The sequence below is a fragment of the Boleophthalmus pectinirostris genome, unplaced genomic scaffold (genome assembly GCF_026225935.1).
Source record: "Boleophthalmus pectinirostris isolate CB_2022bp ecotype Guang Dong unplaced genomic scaffold, ASM2622593v1 HiC_scaffold_8, whole genome shotgun sequence".
NCBI classification, from domain to species: domain Eukaryota; kingdom Metazoa; phylum Chordata; class Actinopteri; order Gobiiformes; family Gobiidae; genus Boleophthalmus; species Boleophthalmus pectinirostris.
In genome coordinates this window covers 30,909,121-30,935,449 of record NW_026571515.1, presented here as the reverse complement: position 1 = coordinate 30,935,449, position 26,329 = coordinate 30,909,121, and the positions used below count along the sequence as shown (strand labels likewise).

General features: G+C 37.9%; 1 protein-coding gene across 3 annotated transcripts in view; it reads right to left on the bottom strand.

Moving 5' to 3' along the window:
- LOC110164476 (membrane-associated guanylate kinase, WW and PDZ domain-containing protein 1) overlaps window positions 1-26,329 on the bottom strand; it is a 55,311-nt gene that overhangs the window by 3,974 nt on the left and 25,008 nt on the right. Inside the window, exons 4-16 of one of the 3 annotated variants that reach the window (XM_055166150.1) lie at window positions 23,275-23,394; window positions 21,654-21,824; window positions 17,181-17,373; window positions 16,427-16,497; window positions 15,442-15,603; window positions 12,600-13,098; window positions 11,345-11,888; window positions 11,188-11,251; window positions 10,360-10,755; window positions 3,848-4,048; window positions 3,279-3,355; window positions 3,029-3,175; window positions 1,603-1,741 (exon numbers count right to left, since the gene is read on the bottom strand). In XM_055166150.1, coding sequence (XP_055022125.1) covers window positions 1,603-1,741; window positions 3,029-3,175; window positions 3,279-3,355; window positions 3,848-4,048; window positions 10,360-10,755; window positions 11,188-11,251; window positions 11,345-11,888; window positions 12,600-13,098; window positions 15,442-15,603; window positions 16,427-16,497; window positions 17,181-17,373; window positions 21,654-21,824; window positions 23,275-23,394 — 2,784 coding nt within the window. The remainder of the gene's footprint in view (window positions 1-1,602; window positions 1,742-3,028; window positions 3,176-3,278; window positions 3,356-3,847; window positions 4,049-10,359; window positions 10,756-11,187; window positions 11,252-11,344; window positions 11,889-12,599; window positions 13,099-15,441; window positions 15,604-16,426; window positions 16,498-17,180; window positions 17,374-21,653; window positions 21,825-23,274; window positions 23,395-26,329) is intronic. The other 2 variants (XM_055166151.1, XM_055166152.1) reach the window with 2 other exon arrangements.

Below are 26,329 nucleotides of genomic sequence, written 5' to 3'. Positions count from 1 at the left end.
TTACACAACATTGACTAACACCTCACAGCCTGATTAAATTAAAAGTGTAGTGTGGGAGCCCATAATGTAAATGTAAAGGTTGTTCTCATATACTTCAAATAATTAGCAAAGTATATAAAAACAATAACTAGATATGTTTATAAGATACATTCACTTTCTGTTATCATGTTCTGTAAATAGTACTGTTTATGCAACTGCTTCTGTTGCTATAGAACACTCATGGACGACTGATTGCATGAGCATTTTACAACATTTTTTTTAAAGGTGCACTATGTAACTTTTCTGGTGGAGTGTCACACACCTGCTTGTGTCCATGGAGATAGTATTGCTTTGCCTGGAATGTTCTATGGTATAGAGGCTCACAATATGAATTTATGTTTTTCAAGCTATTTATGAGCGATAAAAAACACCCATAGCTGAATAAATGCAAGATAAAGATGTTTAATATTGTGGACTATTTCCAGATAAAGCAGATATAACATCTTCATAGAGACAAGCAAGCACTGGTGGCACAAAAAACATTATATAATGCACCTTTAAATATATTTAAAGGGTGTTCTGTATACTGGAAACTACGTTAATATTTCTTAACTATTTTTACAGTAACACTTGGATTTGTTTGTCAACTGTAAAGTGAACAGCAAAAAGATTTAATTATCACTTATTATTGTTTATGTTATTTATGAATGAGGAAAGCGATGGAGGCAGGGCAGAGGAATGCAGAGAGAGAAAATGGGAGAACTAACAGGAACCATTACCAACCGCGTATTCTCTGTCCGTCCAATGACATAGAAGCAAGGCTCGCCCAGCTTGGAGTTGGTCATACAAAGAGACAAGCTAGAGAGCTCCACTGAGAGAGAAGGAAGAAAGGGAAAGGACAGGAAACAGAAAGCATAAAGAAGGTAAGAAACCATAAGAAGAAATGAACCATGAAATTAAATTGGGGCAGAAGGCGGGAAAAGCACAAAGCAAAAGCATCAGTCCCAGTATTAGTAACAAGCAGGGGTGGATAATATTGAAACACATTTTTAAATAATTATCTCAACGATATTTAAGCAATGCGTCAGAAATGTGCTAAGGTGTCCCTTTTAAAAATCTAGCTTGAAGTGAAATTATGACTGTAAACTAAGTTGCATACCCTTGTTTGGAAAATTACACAGCAAGTTTCTGTAGTTTAGTTCCATTTAATCTGCCCTTTTTCAGTCTTTTTAATAGTTTCATATATTCATATACATATACATATATATACACACACACACACACACACACACATATATATATATATATATATATATATATATATATATATATATATATATATATATATATATATATATATATATATATATATATATATATATATATATACACACACATATATATATATATGTATATATAATATTTAAATCAATAATTAATATCTAGGAACCTTTACAAAAGTTTACAAATGATATACAATAAATGTGACTTAATTTGCATATGCCCAAAACAACAATTGCAAAATTATCCATTTTCCATATATCACCCACCTCTAGTGACAAGTTCAAAGAAAGGTCACCCAGAGGAAAACAAGCACTGTAAAAAGTTAGTTGTGTTGTATACCATAGTCAGGCACGTAGCCGTTCCCTCTCTTCAGGACCAGGTGGATTCGGTGTCCCCCTCTTCGGATCTGCTCCACGGCCTGACTGTGGGTCATCCCAACTGTGCTGTCTCCATTGATCTCCACCAACTGATCACTCACCTGAAAGAACAAAAGAAAGGCACTCCAAAAATTTAATACTATTGCTATTAAAGTGGAATCACTGTAGTGATAGTAGTATTGTCATAGACTCATAGAATATTAAGTTGTAAAACCAACATTTTTATTGCATGAAAGTAGAAACAAAGATAGACCAAGATATTTCCTTAAATAGATTTATAATTAATTATGTTATTAATTAGTTATGTTTAGCTGCTTTATTTGTAATGTGATTTTAATGTCTTTCTTTATATGTAAAGCACTTTGAATTATTTCATGTAAAAATTGTGCTACACAAAATAAACTTGCTTTGCCATGTTTTTAGTCTGAATGTAAGCATATCATGCATCATTTATGCTGGATATTTTATTTGGCATTAATAAAAACATTTTAAGCAACAGACCGTCCCGCCTTCTGTACGTTGCATGGAGAGTCCCCCCCGTCCCGTACGCACGCAGACAGTGCACCCCCGCCCCGTATGCCATACAAACAGCACCCTCCATCCCGTACGCTGCGCAGACAGTCCCCCCGTCCTGTACGCTGTGCAGAGAGTCCCCCTTGTCCTGTACGCCGCACAGAGAGTCCCTCCTCCTGTACGCCGTGTGGGCTGCACCACTAAAGCAGAACTAAACCAGGTCTAAAAAAAGGTCTAAAACCAGAACTAAAGCACGACTAAAACAGGATTTAGCCAGATGCCGCCGGACCGCGCCTCCTCCCATACGTAGCCCAATTCGTTTCGCTTCTCTGTGTTTGATAGAGCTTAAGAAAGCAAAGGTTCCCATCCTGTGGGACTTGCGGGCAGGAACGGGACAAAATATCACAGATATAGGCAGGAGCGGGACTGAAAATTACAATTCTTTGTGGGAGCGGGACTGCACAATGCGGAAGCGGGACTGAAAATTCTGTCCCGAGCACACCTCTACCTTTCACCTTTTTGTTGAAAATCAAACACCTAAACAGGACCATGAATGCTTGTATTGTATTGTATTGTATTGATCACCGACTCCTGAAAATATATTGTTTAAATACATTTTGTATTTTTTCTTGAGTTTTCAGACTCTTAAACTTTTTTGGCAGTGTTTGCATATGTGCATTGTGTCTCCATGTATGTACATGTAGAAAAGCCCCAGTGTGATGTCACTGCAAAATATCAATAATAAGGTTTGTATAGTGCTACATCTGAAGTGTGTATTATAAATTGTCTTTGTGATCAATAAAGTAACTATCTATCTGTAAAATATGAAACAGAAAGACTGTCATTGTGATAATGTGTTGTATTTGAAGGCCAACCTGCATCTTCTGGCTGCGTGAGGCGGGACCACCCTCCATCAGAGCCAGTACATACAGGCCCATGTTGTACTCACTGCCCCCTCTGAGACTGAAGCCGAAACCTGAGGGGCCCCTGTCCAAGTCCACACTGTAGTACCTCGAGTCGCGCTAGGAAAATACATTCAAAAAGGACAAATTAACTAAATGTGTTCAACATCTGTATTTTCATGTAAGATGATCTATTAATAAATACAATGTAGTATGGGGTTACCTTGGGTCTTGACCTTTGACCTTTTCTGCCTCTGTGACTGGAATCAAACTCATTGGATTCTGGGTAAGTGGAAGAGTCTGAAAACATAAAAACGAAGTTTCATTTCATAGTTTGAAGAGTTGTTGTGTAACTAGGTCAACATTACATATATACAACTTAACGAAGCACATTTTTTGTGTTGACATTTTTTTTTGTTAAAGTAAGCAAGAATAGAGTGTACTTCACCCAACACAGCATTTTTTTCTGCCTGTTTCTCACTATGAAGATACTTTGCTTGTAATCTTCTGCTGTATGTCATTAAATAAAATAAGTCTCCAAGGAGACAAACAGGCCAAGTTACAGGTCAGATCTGCGTAACCACACTCACAATAAGAATGCATGTTTTCCAAGGTATTTTTGACAGGCAAAATAATAATGTTTCCATGGAGACAAATTAGTACACTTTTAAACTGTATATTGTAACTTGTACACAAAGTATTATTTGCAATGAAATGTGGATATTCAATGTCTTTCTACTATTCTTTGACTTGTAAATTAATGTAACTTCATTGAGTGGATGTGTTACTCACATGTACTGGGCCTTGGTACAATGGTGAGGCGCAGAGTGTTCCCAGCCCTACGCAGGATCTGAGAGAGCTCTCTGTGGGGCAAATGGACCACGGACCGCCCTTCCACCGCCTCTAATCGGTCTCCTGGACGAATCTGCCCACTTTTGGCTGCAGGACTGCCCCGGCGCACCGTCACAAAGCGATGGGGCAGAAGAGAGGCTGCTGAAAAACACAATAAGGAAATATCTAATGAAGCTGAAGAGTGAATTAGGGCTGCAAAACTTCTCACAGAGAGTGATGGGACAAGATCTCACAAGATCTCTCCAACTGTCATCCCCATGGAGAGTTTTTTCTTTTTTAATTTGCCCCAAAATTGACACCAATCTAAAAAGTGCATAATGATAATTCCATATTAAACATTTGTTTTTTAACTAAAATAATGCATAAGGAGTATGTATTTAGGTCAAAATGTCATCTTTCATCAAGATGATGTCTTTTATCATCTCAAGAGATTTATGTCTTGTCTAACTGAAAATTAAAGTGGAAATGAATAGTTCCAATTTGAACAATCAAAAGAAACATGAAATTCGACACAACCAAAGTCTGCATTTCCTATATTATTCTAACTCTGTCACGTGTCCATGATTGTTGACCTTCCCGTCTTTCAACCAGATGTTTCAGCGACATGCCACCACAGCCTCTCCGTCTCTTCTCTTTCACCACCAACCAAATATCTATTTCTATGCACCAACGCAGATATTTCCCCCGAACCACAACTCTTTCATCATAACATTACTGACACCCCTACCTGCCAATGATTATCCATCACACCACACACACCATTCATTTGTCGGTGTAATTTAGTCTGTGCTTGTTCAAATACACCTTAAACGTAACATTTGCATTCAAAAGCACTACTCATTAGCAAAACTGCTTTTAACTCAACAGGCCAACAGGTCCAACTGATTTACCTCACAGCAGCACACGCCAGATTTCTTAAAACATGTTGTAATTAAGCTTCGGATTGTTTTTGGCAGAGAGTGAATGCCATAAATTAGACAAGAAATCTTTCTTCTTCCAGCGTCTCCTTGAAACAACCTCCTCCACCTCATCTCGCCCATCTATCAACCTACATCTCCATTCGCTGACACACCACAAACTGTTATCACTGCTCATTTGTCTTAGAGCACAAGTCAGTCCCCAGAATCCTTTTTCCCCAAATCTGTCAGACTACTGTGAATTTTTAAATATTTTTTTAGGTAGTGTATGCATGTAAGGTGAAGTAACATTACCAATACTTGACTATAATTGTTTATTAGCAGTGAACAGTCAATGAGGCCCATCAACCTATATTTCCATTCATTTCCTAATCTGTCAGAATGTGAATTTTGAAATAAATTTTTATCATTATTCTGTTTTACATGACAAGAATTACATTTAAAGAAATATTTAGTTCTGTGGTTACATCATAACTGTGTCTTGTATTTATTTATTGGGATTTTATGTTTTATACATTGAAAAAAATCCCTTTAATGTATTTGAAAGCCACAATATGCAACTAACCTAAAAACTGACTTATATAAAATAAAAGTATATCTTTTCAAACCTACAAAAACATGCATCCTTACTCTGTGGGCTTGCATCTCCACAAACCTGCCTAGAGGAGGCAAATGTTAATTTGGCGTTTGCCTTCTACAGCATGGAGTAAAACTGATTTATCTAGTTTTTAGTAGGTTTTTAATTTTTTATTTCCATTGAATCATGCAGATGACATGCTACCTCTGGAAAGTTACATACTGTACATATAAATAAATAAATAAACCATAAATAAATGTAGGCCTAATTTGGGCTTTTAGTGATTTTAGGAGAGGATTAACTCATTAATCATTGCACTCCACACTCAGTGGTGGCAAGCTACTATTGTGGCCACAGCTGCCCTGGGGCAGACTGATGGAAGCAAGGCTGTCAATTTGTGCCATTAGTCCCTCCAACCACCACCAACAAATCACTTTCGTAATAGGTCATGTGGGTGAAGTGTCTTGCCTAAGGACACAACAACGGTTTTTGCCAGTGGCGCCCCCCTGTGGCACCTGATTTTACCAGTGGTCTCCCACACAAATACTATCCAGGCCCAGCCCTGCTTAGCTTCTGAGATCTGACAAGATCAGGCTTTGGCAAACTGATATGGCCACTAGAGTGGTACTTAAAATTACAGTTCAGTTACAATACATGTATTTTAGTCCAATTATTTGGGTTACTGTTTTAGCAATAAACATCAAGAATCAACCAACATTTATTGAGCTAGTTCTTAAATCTATCAGACTAAGGAGAATGATTTAATAGACTTCTTCCATTCCAAATGTGTTCTATTTTTAATGATGGTGGATTATTTCAAAATCCTCTGTGTTGATTTGAAAAAAGCACACACATCACTATTTTGTGCTTGTGGAACCAACTGTTCTTTTAGTCTGGGAAAATATAATCTTACCATGTCTGCTGATAATGAGAAGATGCCATTCTACCTTTCAGCAGCAGAACTGTGTTTCCAAAGCTTTTCTTCAATTTATTTCAGAGTAGAAAACAGGTTTAATCTTGTGACTTTGTGCAAATGTGGAACACCAAATGAATGTTCACTGTCAGTTGCCTTTATCTGCTTAAAATTTAATACAAATTCTTACATGGGTTCTTTTTATTCTCTCTCATTCATAATTTAAGTTACTAGAAAAGCACATTTCACAGGGTTTCCATGTTTTTGTATGAAGACCTTTCTCAAAGTAATTAGATGGGAAATTATACTAACATTAATAATAACATTTTAATTTAATTTATTAAATTAAAATGTGGTTTAAAGCTCCTCTTGGGTTTTTGTGACTGGCATTAGTTTCAGTATTATCATTTATTGTCTATATTTACTTCAGAAATATATCACACATTTATGTATGTTATTATACAAGCCAGTACAACTCAGGGTGTTAAATTGCTGAAGGGCAGACTCTGCACTTGTTCTCATTCTTGTATGCGTTCTTTATGGGTAAAAAATATATATTTTAGTTTACTTACATGACTTTGAAAGTTTGAACTATTTTTATAATTCATCAAATATGAATTAGACTCAGATTAAAGTGTAGTAGCGCTTCTGACTGAACAGTACCTTCAGTTAGCATCAGGAATTATGCTGACATCAGCTGCAAAGTATCAACTGTTAGTGCTTACCCAACCCTGGTCAGTGGTAATGAACAGTGAAGTTTAATCCAGTAACTTCCCAGAAATACAGCAACTCTTTTCTATTAACAGAGGCAACCATGTAATACTGAACATTTGTGATCCAAAAATCATAGAACACCTTAATCATCTTACATTTCCATATTTGTACAAGTATTGTGATAAAATAATTTTATAATTTTAGGTTATTCTGTGTTTCGATGACAGCTGGCTCATCTTGACTCCTGCCTGCGTCCTTATATAACCCAAGTCATTTTGAAAACCACCAGTCAGCTGTGCCATGCAGCCTCTTATATATCAGTCGATATCCAGGAGGGGAAGAAACATGCTGAAATAGCGTCTCTGTGCACTTGCCATCATGAGGACTGTAATTAAGAGGTAGAAATATGTCAACAGGAGTGACCTCTATGTCAGTCATACCACAGTGACTATCTAATTAATACAACCTATAATTCACAGCCTAAAACACACCATTAGGGCTGAACAATCAACCAAAAATTTAATTGAAATAGCTGCAATTGCAAAATCTGCAAATGTTTGAAAGATGCAGTGTCCTCTGAATTTTTTTTTTTTAAATCACACAGTCACAATACTAAACTAAACCTGGACTATACCAGAACTAAACAAGGACTTGAATGGGAACAACTGAGGACTCAGACTGGTCCCAGGACCAAACCAAGACAAGTGTGAACACTGAATGCACCCTAATTTTCCTGTTATAGATTATTTTAAGAAGAAACATTATGATTTAACAATTATTCATGAGTATTGACACTATGATCAAAGAACAGTGTAAACCTCTCCCCCAAAACCTTTCATTATGTTCAGAACAAATTGAACTGAAATCACAGTTATTTCTTTTTAGCTCTTATAAATATATTGTGACCTGAATAATCATGATTATCAAATTTCAAAGTTCAAAAAGTTTATTGTCAATTATCAATCAAATCAATCAATTATCCAAATGTCATCATCCTTAGTCTTGTTGCTTAAACCTGCCTGTAGTTTGGACATTTTCAGTTGTTTAATGCTACTGGACATAAACAATAAGCAATGCAATCATGTAATGCAATCACAATGATATATTTTCCATATAGGCTTAGCCCTTCACTCCTCTCCCCCTTGTCCTAATCTGAATGACCCAAAAAGCCGAGACAGGATGGGGCAGCTTTTCAAATAGTCCTCTTAGCATAGCACCAGATCAACAGCACTCATAATACATATGTCATAAGCACGTGTTAAACCTTGCACACACAGAAGCCAGGGACAGATGCAGATGTACCCAGCACGTGCAATCCTATTTAAATACACAAATGCATCCAAATAGAGTGCTGTTTAAAGACTACAGTCTTTCCAGGGTATTGTCACTGCAGTGTATCCCACCAGTGCTGCACCCGTCACAGGCAGGCAGACCCCTCCCCAACATCATAAAAATCCCCCTTTCTTCTGCAACCCCAAGCACAATCACCAAGAGCTGCAGACAACACATCAACCTGCAGGCAGACTGTTTATGATGCATGGTTTGTTACTGAAATTATGCACAAAATCACCGGTTAGAACATGATCTATTTACTCGAGAAAATTTCATATAATGCAAATATAGCTTTCTAATGTTGCGCTTAGATGTAACAGACATGTAAACAAAGCCAATACAGCAAAGTTTGGTTGACTAGCTAATCTATGCAGCAAAGTTTCACCACTTGCATGTAAAACTATCCCTAGCAGAAACAAACTTTAAAGAGCTACTGATGAACTAATAGTGCATTAAATAAGCAATACAAAAATTATAATTACGTTTGGATTCCTTCACAGTTTTCAAAGCAGACTGTAGTCGTTCCAGCATGGCTTTTGTTTGGCTCTCAAAGACAAACAAATAAAAAATCCAGGTGGCAGAGGGATGCTAGTATTCACATGCAACACTGAATGACAGGTTAACTATCCCCCAGCGGCTTGTCCCACTGTTGCTCCTATGCGCAGCAAATGTTCACTGTAGCATTTCTCATCGGGCATTGGGGGGGAAAGCGGTGGACGAAAGGAAGGAGAGATAGTGCCTAAGAGGAGGGAGGGAGAGGAGGAGGGAGGGGGGCAGAGTTTAATCTTTTGAAAAACCAGACTGGATGCTTTTACTGCAGAGTGGTGTGAGAGCAGCGGAGAGAGTGGGCAGGAGCTGGAGGAGTGGAGGGATAGACAAGAATAGAGGATGAATGAAAATATAAGAGAACAAATGAGCAGCAATATGTGATGTGGAAGCAATGCTATTAATATGGACAATGCGAACAGACAATGGTGTGATTAAGGTGATGGACTAGATAGAGCTATGTCTTTGTACAGTGGAGACAGGTGTGTAACGTCACGGTGAAACATGTTAAGACAGAGCATAAAGAAAATTGAACTGCATTATAGTGGGACCAGGGCTGCCAACATGAGGTAATAGATCATATGAGTGCTGCGGTTAACCTGCTGCTTATTGGCACACCTCTTAAAGCTTAATAGGACGTGCCACACTCTCACACGGGACATAAACAAGCATCGTACTGTGTCAGGTCAATGCAGAGACAAAGATATGACAGGTAAGGTTACCATGAAGATTCTGTAAATATGCAACAACATCAAAATAAGACTGAAAAGTGTAAAATGTGTCAAATTCCTTTGTATCTCATATGCAGAATATCTAACAGAAGATGAATAACCTATGAATCAGAAATCTCCTAATACACTGTGTATAAGATACATGCAGGATTCACAGCAATGGACATTATGGTTTATAGAAAACATAAAAATATATAGTGTCAAGTGCGTGGATAAAGATAAATTGTAGAAATGGGGAAAAGAGCTTTTTAATACATGTCTAATTAAAGTGTATTTTACAGTCTAATGCACTGGTGGTTATCACACCATTGTAGTAAAGTGGTGGCTAGTTCAAATAATTAGTTATTAATCTCTCATGTTTTTAAGCAGTAATAAAGCTGTAACATTAGTGACTTTGCCCTGGGTGCTGCTGTAATGATGTGGAAAGATCTTTTTTAAAAAAAACTTCTAAAGGCTAAAACTGCACTGGACCAAACTTTATATTTTAATAAAACTAAGCCTCTGGAAAAACAATTTTCAAAAGAAAGCTGATGATGCACTCATGACTCAGTGGTGGCCAGTGGCCATAGTGACCACTTTAATATGTAATTACCTAAAGGGAAGTTTGGCACAAGGACATCCAAATAAAGCCATTTCAGTGGGCAGGTAACCAAATGGTTTGGCCATAAAACCCAGGCTTCAAATTCAGAGCCATAAAGATGCCTTTAAGGAGCAGAACTCACCTTTGCCATTTTCCATGTCCTGAGAGGCGATGACGAACCCAAAGCCCTCTCCCGGTTTTCTCCTCAGCTCAACATCAAACCCTCGGAAAGGCCGTGCAGCTTCACCTGGCCTCTGCTCAAGCGCAGGGTCAGGCAGGGTCGCACCATCGTCTTCCAGGCCTGTGCTCTGCCAGTCTTTGGGCTCCATGGTCAGGGTCACGGGTATGGACTCCAGGAAACTGGTGCTCTGGATCAGAGAAGAGCGGGAGGGGGCGGGGGACGGAGGGGTACTGTTGCATCTCCGGGGCAAAGGCAGACAGTCGGGAAACACAGAATTTTCAGAGGCCACAGGGGGAGGAGGGGGACGCAGCAGCAAAGGGGGCAGTCTCCGAGAGGAACTAGGGGAGTGGTAGATACCTGTGATGAAGAACAAAATATTATAAATCCATAATTCTTTCATTGAAGCTCTACAGAAAATGTCATCTAGATTTTACTGTGGTTGTAGATTGAAGACAGTAGTATCCCAGATGACATTTAGAAAAAGTAGTTTTATAAAAGTTTTATAAAAAAAAATATGTGGCTATAGATGTAATTGAAGACATAAATTAATGTGTAGGTACAAGTAGAAATTATTATAATAGAGACAGAAATTTAATCACATAAACTTTGGAACAACTCCAGCAAAACTAGTGTAATTGTTTAGATGAAGCTGAAGGGGCATGTTTACAAGCCAAATTATAAAAATAAACTTGTGACTTCCTACACACAGAAACAGCATTGTAAATTATAGTCTGTTACTGTAACCGCTATAACTTCAGCCCACATATTATTAATTGTGAAATATTTTACCTCCACGATACACCAGTAGAATAACCTCTCCCTGTTTGGTGTGTTCCTGAAGAACTGTTTGTATCTAAAGACAAAAGAAAAAGAAGAATAAATTAAAACCTGTTAACAGAAAAAGATAAATTATGAATAGTTAAAATGCAACATCTTCTTGCCATACCTGTGCAACACTTAGGCTCTGCACATCAGCACCATTAATTTTGACAATAGCGTCCCCTGGTTGTAAGGAGTTGCACTGCACCCTGTCCAGGATTCTTTTCACAATAGCTAGCCGTCCTCCCAGTCCCCCTGCCATCATGCTAAAACCAAGCCCCCTCTCTCCTTCAGACTGTCCCAAGACCACTGGCACAAGCTCCCCTCTGCTCCTATTGTCATGGTCACTCCCCAAACTCATTCCCCCGATAGATGACACACTACTGGGACTAGCAGAGGGGCTGGGCATGCTGTGGTACCCATTGACATTGGTGTAGTGGGGACTGTCTGGTGTTGGGGGTCTCCTGGAGTGGGAGGGGCTGGGTCGGAGCAGGTGGGATGTCCTAGGACCACCGGGCGAAGATGAGGGTCTACGTGGCGACGGGGGCATAGGCAGGCGGGACAGCGTACAAGTGGACAAGTCACTCTCTGATGATTTGTATGTCCCGTAGCGTAAAGGGGGAGGGGGAGTTGAGAGGGAATTATTGTTGTGGTTCCGAATCATTGAAGCCCTAATGGGAAAGAGAGACAATGAGATTTAGTATACAATTGCTGCAAAGTTAATGAATAGCTATTGCATGTAATGATTGTATTATGCAGGCAATATAGAAATTTAAATATGGAAATAGCCTTAAGCGACCTAAAACTAGTAAAAGCGTTGAAAAAATGTCCACTGACGCATAATTTTATAGGTTTTACTTGGGCATCCATTATCTAATAACTTTAATGTATGTGTAACACTTTGGACCTTAATTAGCCTGAATAATACATGAGCAAAGACTTAATTCATAATGAACCATAATGAGCTTATTAAGAGGGATTCATTTTTAGTAACTGTTTAATTTAGGCGAAATGTACACTGGTTATATACATATACTTGATAGTTGACGTGGTCACTAATATAATTAATCAAATTTGGTATTTATGTTGGGAACAATGGGGATGGATGTATGGGATATAAATATGGAATATATATATATATGTGTGTGTGTTTATATATATATATATATATATCCCAACCCAATAACTACTTGGTCAGTACTGTTAATTACTCTGATCTAATGTATTCTGACAGTGAAGATGTTAAACTTTATGTTCTTTCAGTTTTATGTGTATAGGCCCAATAATTTCAGAGATACTGACCTACTGAACTAGGGCAAAACTTCTGGAACCATTTCAACAGCAATTTCTACCACAGAACTGCATCACTTGTGTGTCATTACCTGTGTGATCCTATAGCAGAGACCACCTCACTGTCACTCTGGCTGGCCAGGGTGGGGTCAAAGGACTGCAGTCGGGCTAAACTCCGCACAGATCGGGGGGGCCGCGGGGGTGAAGAGTGCACTGCGTTGCTCATACTGGATCTCCTATATGAATGCCGGTAATATGGTGCATTTCCATTGGTGTCTAGAGGCTCCATATAACTGGCTTCGCTATGGATTCCATTGAAGGTAAAGTGCTGGTTCTGGGGGGTGGGGGGACGAGGTAGGTGGTTTAAGGACTGAGGTTGGACTGTGGTGGGGGGTACGATGGGGTCCCCGTTGTCCATCATTCTGGGCGGGGGTTGTTTGGGGCAGCCGTCTGGGTTATAGAGCATGGGGTATCCTCTTCTGATCTCAACATCTACTGTGTGACCCACTGGTACTGACTTAAGCATTTCCACCACTTCCTTATGGGACATGCCCAAAACGCACACATCATTGAGGTACACCAAGATGTCAGCTATACAGGAACACAAAAGAGAGAAAAAAATACATATATTATTGTTTTTATTATCATGTGAATCCACTGGTGCAATAATTCTAATCAGTTCCCAAAACATAGCATCATAACATCATAAATAGTTCCCATGACAAACCCTTTATTAAATTACTTACATACAGGTAAGTTCAGACCTTTTGTCAATTAAAAAGCGAAAGAAATAAAGTACAGGTAAGGTTTTGGCAGCAGTCTTGAGAAAAGTAACTCCCTACAGCTCACATATTATTGTACAAGGAGATTCTGTGTAAGATTTTTTTCTTGTTGAGTCAAATTAACAAATACTGATCATTGAATATAATAATTATTGTGACTAATCTTGTGTTATCCCATTTACTCCTCGACTTCAATTAAGGAGTCCATATTACATTATTTTCTGGTCTATGTTATAATGTTGTTTCCTCATCACAAACATGGAGTTATGTTTTGTTACATTCACACATGTTTAACACACTAACGCTGTATATTTAGGCTGAGTTCTTCTCTTCAACTGTTCCACCTTTGACGTTATTTGGTAATACAGGAAGTACTCCACTGTGGATGATTTCAGCCCTGGAATTGCACAATCTCTATTGAACTAAAAAAAAAGGTCAGTAAAGGTAGTTGTTAACTTCAAAACTATCACTTCATGACATCACAAGGTGGAACAGAACTTTTTGAACTTTGAGATGTAGACAGATTAAGTAATAAAAGGTTACTCAAACATGTGAATAAAACAAAATACAACTCCAAGTATGTTTTTGATTAGGTAACATATTATAACATGGCTTAAATCTCACAAGAGTAAATTTTGCATAATATTGGACCTTTAAACCAATGTATGTAAGAGCAACTGTTGCACAGGTTGCAAATGTGTCCAGCTAAATGACTGTCACAGTTAAATAGCCTGCTGGCATAACATTGCAAGTTGCATTATAATTATTATTTTTCCCAGTTCAAAGACTTTATTGTCCCTTAATGAGAAATTTAGATCTGAACTGACAAACATGTACACATGAAATAAAAACAACAAAGAAAGTTGTCAATGATTGTAATCTTTTCTTGTGTCTGTTTTTTGTAATTAGTTATTTATGAAATGTGGCATTCTCAAGTTTTCAAAGCCTTATCCTTTTGCTTAAGTGTGCAGATAAATGTGTTTGCAAATGAAATTGTGTGTGTTTTGTGTACAAATCCACAGCACTAATCCTTTCTAAACCAGCCTATTAACAGATATGAACTGGATCAGCCGGTGCCCTGGCTTATCACAGTAATATCTGCAGCCCCAGCGTGCGCGCGCATGTGTGTGTGTATGTGTTCTGCATATGTACTTTCCCATATGCACTTTGATAGCTGGATTAGCAGTAGCTCGGAGGATTAAGAATTGATTGTGATTGTAAACTTGATGCAGGAGCAGGGAAAATTTATCTAAGTACGATAATGAAGATGGCAAAACAAAATGCTATTAACATGAGTCTTTATCATAACAGAACATTCTATTTAGGTGCAATGTGTAATTTTTCTGGAGGGGGTCTGCAAACTGTCTCCATGGAGATATTACTGTTTTGTTTAAATTGTCCGCAGCATGGTATTTAACTAATCTGCATTTATCCAACTACAGGGGTTATTATTACTACAAAAATTCTTAAAAAACTTCCATTCTTACTGTGAGTGAGGTCTTCTCTCTACATATTTAACCTATAATTTGGCTTGCAAGTCTCCACTGAGATCCATAAGTTTACGGCCATATCGTGGAGATATTCCACGGTATGACATACAGATAGACAGGTTACACGTTGTACCTTTAAAGTTGCACTATGGAACTTTTCTAGTGGAGGGTATGCCACTTGCCTGTCTCCATGCAGATGTTATGCTTTGCCTGAAATATTCCAAAGTATTCCATTAAATTTATCTATCTCCACGGAGACGAGCAGGTCACAGTGAGAATGCATGTTTTTCAATAAATAAGCAAAAGGCCTTTAATTGAATAAATGCCAGATATACATTAATTCTCACCTGCCCTCCAACTCAATTTGTTAAGCTGTCACATGTACCTAGCTTACAGACATGGCATGATAAAGCAGATTTCATGAAATTAGCTAGATAAAGGACCTTGCCACAAACATATATGTTTAACATTTCTGCATTTTCTTTGTGTATTTAATGAATAGGACCATATTTTGTGACAGTAATATAAGAACACAGATTGCTGCTTTGAAAGAGAAACATGCTCTCTTACTTAGTGCCATCCCTCAAATTTTCAAACTCTGGTGCCCTGATTTAAATTCAGGAAGCAGTTTTGTAGACCTTAGTACCTCATTAAATTTTTACCTGTTTTGAGAGCAGAGGGGCCATTGGACGTTACGCTGTAGACTTGAAGAAACTCTCCTGCATGGCTGCCCCCCACAATATTGAAGCCAAACCCTCTGGTACCCTTTATGATGTGTGTGTGGACTGGAAAACCCCTGAGCTCCGAGGGCTGATCTGTGAACCCTGGAGACAGTAAAATAAATGCACACAAATTACCATCAATTATTATGTTTTCACGGAATGGAAGTGATTTTTTTTTTTTTTTAGTAGAAGTGGTGCAACAGACAGACAGATGGTAGAATTATTACTTTACCAAAATAAACAGGCAGTGATTGGTTGAAAGACTGCACTAAAAGGAAATCTATTCATATCTTTAATCCAGTTGACTGACCCAGCTTAGTTATGCTAGATAAATATCTTGTTTTACACTTTTCCTAGTTAATTTATAATTTTACTGTACTTATATATTAGACAATAACATACATATTTGCATATATGATTTTCAGATTCTTTTTCATATACTTGCTTTTAAGCCTACTGTCTGTAGCCAAATTATAGATGACAGTGCCTTCTACTGGTGACAGAGCTGCACTGCACGTTTCAAAGATAACTACATTACTACAGTATCACAGATGGCTTTCTTAATTTACCATCAGTCATGTCAAATTAACATATCATATCCTATTTCTCCCACTAACATCTTTATTATGTGACCAAATTATGAAATGCTGCCCACTATCACATGGTCGGCACACATTGCCGTGCCAACCTCAGTCATTTTGGCATTTTTCCAACGGCTCCAAGCTTCAGTCCTTAATCACGTTCCTGTTCATCTAAAAGCTCATTCCATTTCATTTGACTCAAACAAGCTGGCTGGGTGCGTTACTTCCTTGATAAATATGTAAGCTCCATTAGGCAGTGGAGCAGTTAAATGTGTCACTAGTGTTCCAGTAATTACATCTGCAGCAAGACGCCAAAGTCACAGAGGAACAAGGGGCCCACTCACATTCGTTTCTGTAGACCGTCTCCCTGCTCGGAGCTCGAGGACTCTGCCAGCTGCTCCTCTTTGGGATGCTGCTTTGAGAGACAAGAGGGAAAGAAAAGTCACCCTCTTCACAGACATAATGGCAATGGGGGATTATATTGCGCTGATATAGAATACACAATAGTGATCAGACTGGATGTTATAAATAGTCTCACAAGTGGTGTGCAGCTCATCTGTGTTCACATTAGGATTGTCAAAAAATCAGTACTCAAATAATAAATGATACAAGCTAGAGTCAAAACTAGATGCATGTTTGTGCAGGTATTGATAGTAATGGTCTTCAGAAGCAGGATGATGACCACACACTTAAGATGCACTATGTAACTTTTTTTGGTGGGAGGGTGTCATCAACACTTGTTGACATTTAGATGTTATTGTTTGGCCTGAAATACTCCACAATATTAATTATTAAACTATCTATGTAGAATTTAAATACTGTTGGATTTATTGCTCCAAAATACATTAAAAATTAAATTTTACTGCAAGGTAACTGAACTCTATATGGATGTTTCCTGTAACTTGGTCTGGTAGTGACACCATGTCTCTGTTGAGATAGATAAGTTTAATGTCATGCTTTGGAAGATTCCAGGCAAAGTAACTCTAATAATATGAGTTGAGTTACATTATACTGTATACAGTAATGATTCTAATGTGGAGATGGAAAAGGAGACAATTAGCCTCATTTTGAGGCCTTCTGTGAAAGACAAACACTCACTCATTGTAGTTGGATTTTCCAGGGTCGCTGAAGGCCTGGTCCCACTGGTCAAAGATCATGCCCCGGTAGCTGCCCCCCCTCCTGCTGCCCCTCAGGCCGTTGTAGTTGTACGTGATGCGCCCATCCTCTGCACTTGACGCCCGCCGCCGACTGGGTGATCTGTGACTGAAGGGGGCGCTGCTACTGACACCTGCTGCAGTGGACAGACAAACTTTATTATAAAAACAGACTAAATTAATCTCTTTTGTGTTACTATTCTTTAAAAGCCTATAATGACTGGACATACTCAACAGTATTTTTGAATACAATATTTTTTGTAACTGTTTAACATGAAATCAGGATTTAACATTTGACTTAATGCAGAACTGCGTAATGATTTGTAAATATCTAGATGATTTGATTCTCTATAGCTCAGAACTTACAGTACTAAGAAAAAGTTTCCTTCTGGTGCAAGTAAACAAACAATTATTTGATATTAATATCTTAACCAGTCGACATTAAGGTGAGTAATCAAGTTTACTTTTAACTTATATTATGATTATGATGATTAATACTACTACTAATGCTAATAATAATAATAATAAGAAGAAGAATTTCCTTCATCTTGACTGCTATAACACCACAACCACTTCACAAGTCTTCCTTATTTGTCTTAGTGATCTTTATTTATTCTTTCTAGAACAAATATTGTTTTTACAGAAACATAACAATGTGTGCATATGCGTATACTGGCAAGTCTTTGAAGGATGAAGTCATGTGAAAAGCCTGAGATCAGCATCTTAAACAGCTTTGTCTTCTATCTGAAGAGTGTGTAACCGTGAATACCAACTATACACTGTAAAAATGAATATCCATTATGCAGTATGTAACATTTTAGTGGAGGGTCCGCCACCAGCATATATCCAGGAAAATGTTATTGCTTTGTCAAGAATATTCCACAGTATAGATTAAAAGTATCTATCACATGAGAGACAATCAGATCTGTGGAGAGTCAGAGTCAGTTATTGTATTTTTGAGCAATAGAAAGTGTTGTAATGAGTAAATTCAAGATGGATATGTTTCATATGTTTCCAGGCAAAGCAATAACATCTCCATGGAGACAAGTAGGTAGCGGACTCTATTCATAATTGCAGTAAATATAATTTGATGTAAAAATAATGTACAAATTGCATCTATGTCTATTTTTTTTATTTAAAGTCACAGTATGTAACTTTTTAACAATTTTTTTTTAATTGCACTGAAAAATGTATAATGTTCTCTTACTCTGAGTGGGCTTACATCTCCACAAACCCGACTCTTATTTTGCCTGCGGAGGGCATCCACTTGCTTGTTTCCAGGGAAATGTTGTTTCTTTAGCTATAATCTTTAACAGTATGGCATAAAAATGATCTATCTGAATAGAGAATGTTCCAAAGTATGGTTTTAATTTCTATGGGTTTATGCAGTTACCTTGCCACCTCCAGAAATTAAGAGCAAAAGGTCTTGCGAGAAAATTTTATTTGTCAAGTCAAATCTACTCATCTCAGGATAAAATGTTCTTAATTCAAGTACCTGTCCTAGATTACTTTTTGCATTATACAGAGCACAGGTATCTTTTGGGCTACTGTCCTTGTCAATGTCCTTCAGCATGGATCTAAATAAAGTTAAAAATACAGTGGGACGTCCTATGACATACAAAAACACTGATCCCATCCATCCGTTTGGATGACTCAGCAGCAGGCAACCAGTCCCAGGTCTTGCACTGCAAAAATGTAAGGTAATGTCTTAATAATATTGACTTTTATAAAGACATTTTGTGGAAAATATATATTCTATAGTGTTTTTATCATTACTATGGTATTGAAATTGATATTGAATCTTTTACTTTGTATGTATTATGATTACACTAGTAGCAATAGGAAAATTATTTAGTTTTGAATAAATATGGATTGAAGCACGTTAGAAGACATTTGAAACAAGTACAATACTCTAGGTCTATCAAAAAATGAACTTAATCAATTTAAGATTATCTGCATTTAGTAACTAACTGATCTAGACCATCCTTTTTTGCAGTGTGCAGCCGGCTCCTACCTGTGTGTTTGTTTGGACTGTAACTATCTGGATCAGTGCCTGCCCCTCCCCTCCCACGCGCCCTCCTCTCTCTCTCGTGCAGCTTTCTGGCGCCCTGCCACGCTGCATCCTTACTCCAGGCCTCCCATACCACTGTCCATGTCACTGCTGCGCTCTTTTGGCCTAATCTAATCTCTGACACACCTTCTGTTCAAATGCTCTGCTCTACTTTCTCTTCAGTGTCAAATCAAGCTTTAAAGAATAGATGTGAGTTAAATGATTTATTTACGTGGGTCCCTCTGTTTTGCAGTAAATATATTATGTGGTTTGGGAATAAACTAGAACATGAACGTGGAATATGCAATAATCTTAGATCATTTTAAATGTACTACCATGATAGAAACTAGTGTAAGCGGGCGACATGATACTATAATTTCCTCCACAAACAACAAAATATCTTGTCTTATTCTTCATAAAGTGCTAACCCTGTAGACTCTGTACAAACATGTTGTGCAATGTGATTCTTGTATTAGTTTATCAGTTCATAGGGCTATTTGAGTCTTTTTGTCAATTCTCCTAGATGTGTTTAAAATGTGAACTTTGAACAGCATCAAACTATTTAATTACAAATGACACACATCTAATTGCAATCACAATGCTGGTCAGAAAAATAACAATTAGATACTTTTCCCAAATCATTCAGCCCTAGAGTACAACCTACTGTGTTGACGCTACTATTATTCTATACACAATCATAATGGTTCTGAGTATTCGCAAAAGGTCACACATCTCAGATTTCCAGTCGCATAATATTCAGTTGGCTTTGTTTGTACCTGAAGCTTGATTTGTTTTGCAGCAATTATCAGGTCAACAATATTTCTCTGCAGTCTGTACAATATCACTAAGTCTTTTATAGAACTTAACTTTCCCGCAATGATAGATCACATTTTATAACTCTAAATAATACATATTTGTGGAATATCTATATTTGTTTGAGGTGATTCAGCCATAATTTCTTTGCATACAAAACACCACTGTTGTCAGCAGAGGGAATATGCAGGATTACACAAACATGTATATGACCAAACCTAAATCCAGGAATGTTTTTGATGAGGAAAAAACATTATGCATATGTACAAAAGGCCAGAAACGTCAAATAAGTAAAAAAAAAAAATTTGTTTTAGCTAAAGATCTCTCTGGTACAGTGTGTCCTCCCTTCATTCTTACCTCTCCAGAGAGGAGAGTTGTACAAATGGTCTTTTTCTTTTCTCAGTTTCAACCTGCTAATACTGCACATACTCTCCCCTCCTGTACTTATGCATGCCGCCACACACATCTAATCCATGCATTACTTTTGGCCCTTGTTTGCAGAACTTGGCACTTCATGACCTTGCTCTGGAGGTAATCCAACGATCAATGAGGCCACAGCCCCTCTGAGAGTTTGGAGCATACTAATTGTGCTAATGATTGATTCATTTGAGTATCAGAGAGCCAGGCTATAGATAGGGGGGGCACTGCAGCCTTTATATGTCCAGTGTGCACCCCTCTTCAGTCTGTTGATGTCCTTTTGCGGGGGATGTCAAAGTGACAGAAGACCTGAAAGATTGATTGAAATCAAATTGAAATTATGATTGGAAGGGTTGTAATTAGAAAATTGCTAAGGCTGCAGAGTTAAGGTAATATAATGTCCTCTTCAGAGAACAAATTGTCCCATAACCCATATAACCTCTATATAACCTCCTAACCTTGTAGTTTAGACTAGGGCTCAGTCCCAAACCAGTATGGAATCTATTATTATGCAAGATAATTAAATTATTATTTTGCTGATATAATGTCCTCTGCAAAGAATCAATGATCTCTTCTCTATGGGGTCTTGTTATATAGAACCTGCTAACTTTGCAGTTTAGACCCTGTAATCATGGACTGAAATTTATATGATTCTTGTATGGATTTAGCAGTTAATATTTCTGTTTATGTTCCAAGGATGTGTTATCTCAGTTTAGATCTGGTTTCAGATAATGTTGTGCAATTAATAAAATGCATGATTGTGATTTAAATTATTGCTCTATTCAATAATAAATGTTGTAATCAAAAACTTCACAATCTGTTAAGAATGATATGAGGGCTTGTTTTTCCTCTCAAAACATGGATCAAAGCCTTTTTTTCTGATCTACTAATAACTGAACTACTAATAAATATATTAGGCCTACACTTCCTCTACAGGTAAATAGCCCTGATGTAGACTCAGTCTGGTCCTGTTCTTCTCCTAGTTCTCCTCTTCTCCTAGGTCCAGTACAGGTTTAGTCACAGTTTTAGAGTGCACCTCTACAATGAACTCTTTAAACAGAATCTAACAATTAAGGTCAATTTGAGTGCAATGTTTATTACTACTAAAATAGATGTCACAGGTGCAGGTGCACATGCCTGACAGACCCGAGTCCTCTTCACTGTTGTCATCATCACCAGTCTTCTCCAGGTTGCTAAGTGATTTGCTGCGTGTGCGAAAGTTTCGGAGCAGGTTTCGATGCTCCTGGTATGTAATGGGTGGGCTGTCTGCGCTGATGTGAACAGGGTGTGGGGTACCGTAATAGTTTCCTGCAATGTAAAAATGTCAACACACATCTGAAAAGGACAACAAATCTGTCATGGTTACTGAGTTTGTGTTCTCAGTTCTCATTTGCTCAGTGTCTTTATGGTGGGATATAAACATTTATTTAGCATAAAGCTTCAATCTCAGACCATTTCAAATCCTTTTAGACTTATGCATGTGCTGTTATGTGCACTGGAATAGGCTCCTTAAGGAAATATCACATCATCCCATCAAAATGCTGGCATGCAGTTTAAGGATTATATTTAAATAGAGACTAATGGTTGCCTGTAAATAATTTGTCAGTTCAAATTTGTTGATGTTGTCAGTATGAACAAGCCAAACTCATTTAAGCCAATGCTGATGGATCCAGCTCATACTGAGCCCGATCTTGCCCCCAGTCTTAGCACGAAGCGCAAGTATTAAGGAGGGGGTGTGTCCAGGTGGGGCTGTATTTCGCTGCTGGAGGCTGGAGTGGGACGATACAAGTATGTATTTGGTGACGGTATCTGAACCAATCTGTGACCGCTGTGGCATTTAAAAGCACTGCCAGTGTGGGTAATGTCTGCAATCTTTACTTCATTACAGGCAGCAAAGCAGAGTGTGGGGAAAAGTTATACATGGCTACAATAAAACAGATCCGGAGCCCCGCAATGCAAGTACACACCAGGAGAAGCACCAGGAATATAGAATTTTGTGTGGGCCGTGACAGAATTAACTGGGTTTGTGTTACCAACACTCCGCGCACGTGTGCCCCTCTCACGCACGCGTACCACTGTAAGCCCATGCACGGCATGCACACATCAACCTTTTATAGTTTTCTCTGTGTCCGTTTAAGACCAGTGTCTGTCTCATGCGCTTCCCATCCCACAGCAGACCTGCTGCTTTCTTGCTCTCGCCTGTCCCGGCAGTCCGCTACCACGGCCCAAGAACGTAAATGTAGCCTATCCAATAATGAACTAAAAAAGGACGTTTATTTCTTTAGTGTGAGACAGCTGGGGTTAGGGCTCTGTTCTTTGGCATTTAAAGCAGTTTCTCTGGAGTCCTGCTGATCCTGATCGCTTGGCTGTGGCATCACGTCAATGTCACAAGTCGCAGGTGAAGACAATACTCACTGGTGCCATTATAGTCTTATAAATTATGGATGCTTATGCGGCAAAGCTATTTAATCAGAGGGAGGACACTGACCTTTAGGAAGGGGGTGCCTCAGGGTCTACAACATGTGAATAACACCGTGTGACATTAATACGGATCAAGAATGTCTGAAATACCACCTGAAAAACTGTTTGATTTGATATTATAGTACTGTATGATGGTTAACTATAGAACTATGACAAAGGAATGATTTTCAGATATCATTTCCATGTGCTTGTCTATACTATAAAGGTCTTTAGGTCTGTGTCATGCCAGACAGAGCATCAACACAAACTGGTGCCTGTCTTTCTTGATCCTTCTCACCTTTAAACTTGCCACTCTCCAGCAGAGCTCCGGACTCCTCCAGGGAAAAAAACTCCTCCACCGACACAAAGTTGTAGTCGACCCCAGATATCTCTCCCACCCGGGGCTGTCGGGTGGTGCCTGTGATGGAGAAGACAACAGGAAAATATCACCTCATATATCAAGCACAAGTAGATTCACGGCTACACTCCTCCAACGTTGTTGATTTGTTGATTAATCAGGACCTTTTCCTCTCATGAGCTCATGACTCAGCATTTAAGCAAAACAAGTCAGCAAACTATAAATAGTGCAAACATTTGAAGGGATTAAACACAAATCAGATCACAGCAAAGGGCATTCATACATAAAAACAGATGTGTCACTTGTTTAAACACTGATGATAGATTTTGTTGCAGCTTTAAAGTGTGATAATGTCATAGTTTAGTGTTGCTTCTTCATAATGTGTGGATCAATATGAACTCGATTAAACATTTATGAGCTACTGGGGACGTCTTAAAGTCTTTCCATCACCGTGGCGACGATGCAGCAGTCACATGATCAATGGTCTGTCACTGTAACTGATTTACATTGACCTTGATCTGCAAAAACATCAAGAAAAGGATTTTCTTATTTTGTGGAGTGTCTTAGTAGTAGTCTTTAGGAAACAAGAATATAACAAAGTCTACTGGCAAAATCATGATATCAAACTTCATAATATATAATATTAAATTAAAAACGTCTGGTTCTGAATTGTTTTATTTCAGCAAAATGCATAATATGCTAACTGACCTACATACACTGTGATCCTTTGTTTGAGTGCAGAAACAATTGATATTTACTTGATTTGTCAATATTTTGTAATGTAATCAAAATTATTTTACTGAACACTTGTTATAACATTTTTAGATAATAAGTATGACATCCTGAGTTTATACAATGAGTTCAGGGCTAAGTTGCTCCCCATGCAGTTGGAATGTGATGTGTTTTTCTTTTATTCCTATTTACAGAATCCCAAATGCTCTTAGAACAGGTGTAGTGATTACACACCAGCTCAACAGTTTACCCAAATAAAATCAATTCATACAGTTGTTTGGGCATTGCATTGGAAAGAAGGCAAAAAGGATTCAAATTAGGTCTACATTGGGCTGCTCAATACCTATTTTGTCATATCCTGCAGCCACCATCCCCTTGAGATAACCAAATCTGAGCCTATTTGGGTGAACACAATATGAGGAATCATGCTTAGCAAATGTGAATCTAACCCCTGGTTGAGTGGACACTGCTGGTGTAATAATGTTTTTTCTTGTCTTGTCAGTTAATGTTGTACTATGTAACTTTTGTGATGGAGGGTCTACTCCCTGCTCAATGAAGATTTTATTGCTTTACCTTCAGAGCTCCACTGTATGCAATTTAACATTTATCTCCATTGACAACCGTAACCATATGAACCAGGAAAAGTTACAGGTCAGATCTCTGTAGAGGTAACCACAGTAAGAATTAATGTTTTTCAAGCTATGTTTTGCAACAAATGTATGAAGAACCATTCCAGGCAGAGTCTGAAAGGTATAGTGCATTGCAATTTTAAGTATTAAAGTAGCATATTAACAAGAACTAGAGACAACCCTAAATACTACCAGAGAAAATGTAGCCTACTAGTAGAAAGTACACAAACCAAAGAAGTAATGTCTGAGGTAATTTAATAGATTTTTACAGATGATTCTACATTAAGAACAAGTCTGAACACGTAGTGTGAAAGACGTCATGTTTTTATAGCTGATTGTCCATTAAGCCTGCGCCTTTTCATTTTCAGAACAAACTAAGGGCCACACGCATTGACCTTGAGTAATTCCTTTCTCCCAAGACACAAAATGAAGCGAGCCCAAACTGAGGACAAATTTGCGTCCTTCTGCTTCATGTGAGGACAGAGGGGCTGTAGGGGAGAGGCACACCCACACAGCCCATAAAACCCATGATTAATGCACGGGACGTTCAGGGAGCAGCTTGGCCAGCCACAATGACACACAGGACTCTATACTGTAAATACAAAAACCCACTTTGCACTGAGGAGCATTCATAAAATACTACAGAGGGGGGCAGGGAGGCTCATGGTTGATTGGTTAACAAATTAGACACCATTTAGGGCACCATTAAAATAGGTAGTAACAGTTCATAATATTGTTGTTCCATCTGTGTAAATAAGTTCCACTATACCACAGTCAGTGAGATTTCTAAGGCTAACTGTCATGTATTTTCTGGTAACTGCACAGGTAGTCTGGCTGCAGTTAATAATAATATTAAAGTTCTATATGTTCTATATCATTACAGTAAACTGTTTTCAGTTGGTAGGACCATGGTATAATCTGATTTAAAAATTCAGAACAGTGTTTTAACGCAATCATGAATTAACATCATTCCACTATACTATAGTGTTCTAGACTCCGCACCAGTGTTGCTTGTTGTCTTGTTGTTTAATCCTTATGTAACTATAGGCTGAGGACAGTGTTGCGGAAAAAGATTGCTGTTTCCTAAAGTAAAAGGTGAAACTTGTTTTTGATTTAAAAATCTATTTTTATTGTGTTTTTTCTTATAAAAAAATGAATGATGAAAATGTAATCTTCTCAAGTCTTGTAAAAAAAAAGTAAAATATACAGTGTATAGTTCACTCACGGTGTAACATCAAGTTTTAGTTTTTCAATGATGTTTGACTGCATTGTTCCAAAAAATAAAACTATGTATTAACTGGCTTATAGAAAACATAATGTAATGTGATTTCAAGCTGTTGGTTAATGATTAATTGATCAATTGATTTGTTTTTTATTTTGAGTTTGTGTCAAGAGAGAAACAATAATCATACACATACTACATATGCATTGTAAACAACAGAAAAGCACATTTCTCAAAAAGGAGTAGAAAGCTAATTAAAAACTTATAACTTATCAATTAATAAGGCTGCCAACTGAAAAGAGAGAGAACATCCTTTACACTGTTAACCATGGCCAAGGGCTGGTGTTTAATCTTTTGGTGTATCTTGGCTCATTTCATTTTAAAATACATGAACAAAGCCAAAACATGAGCT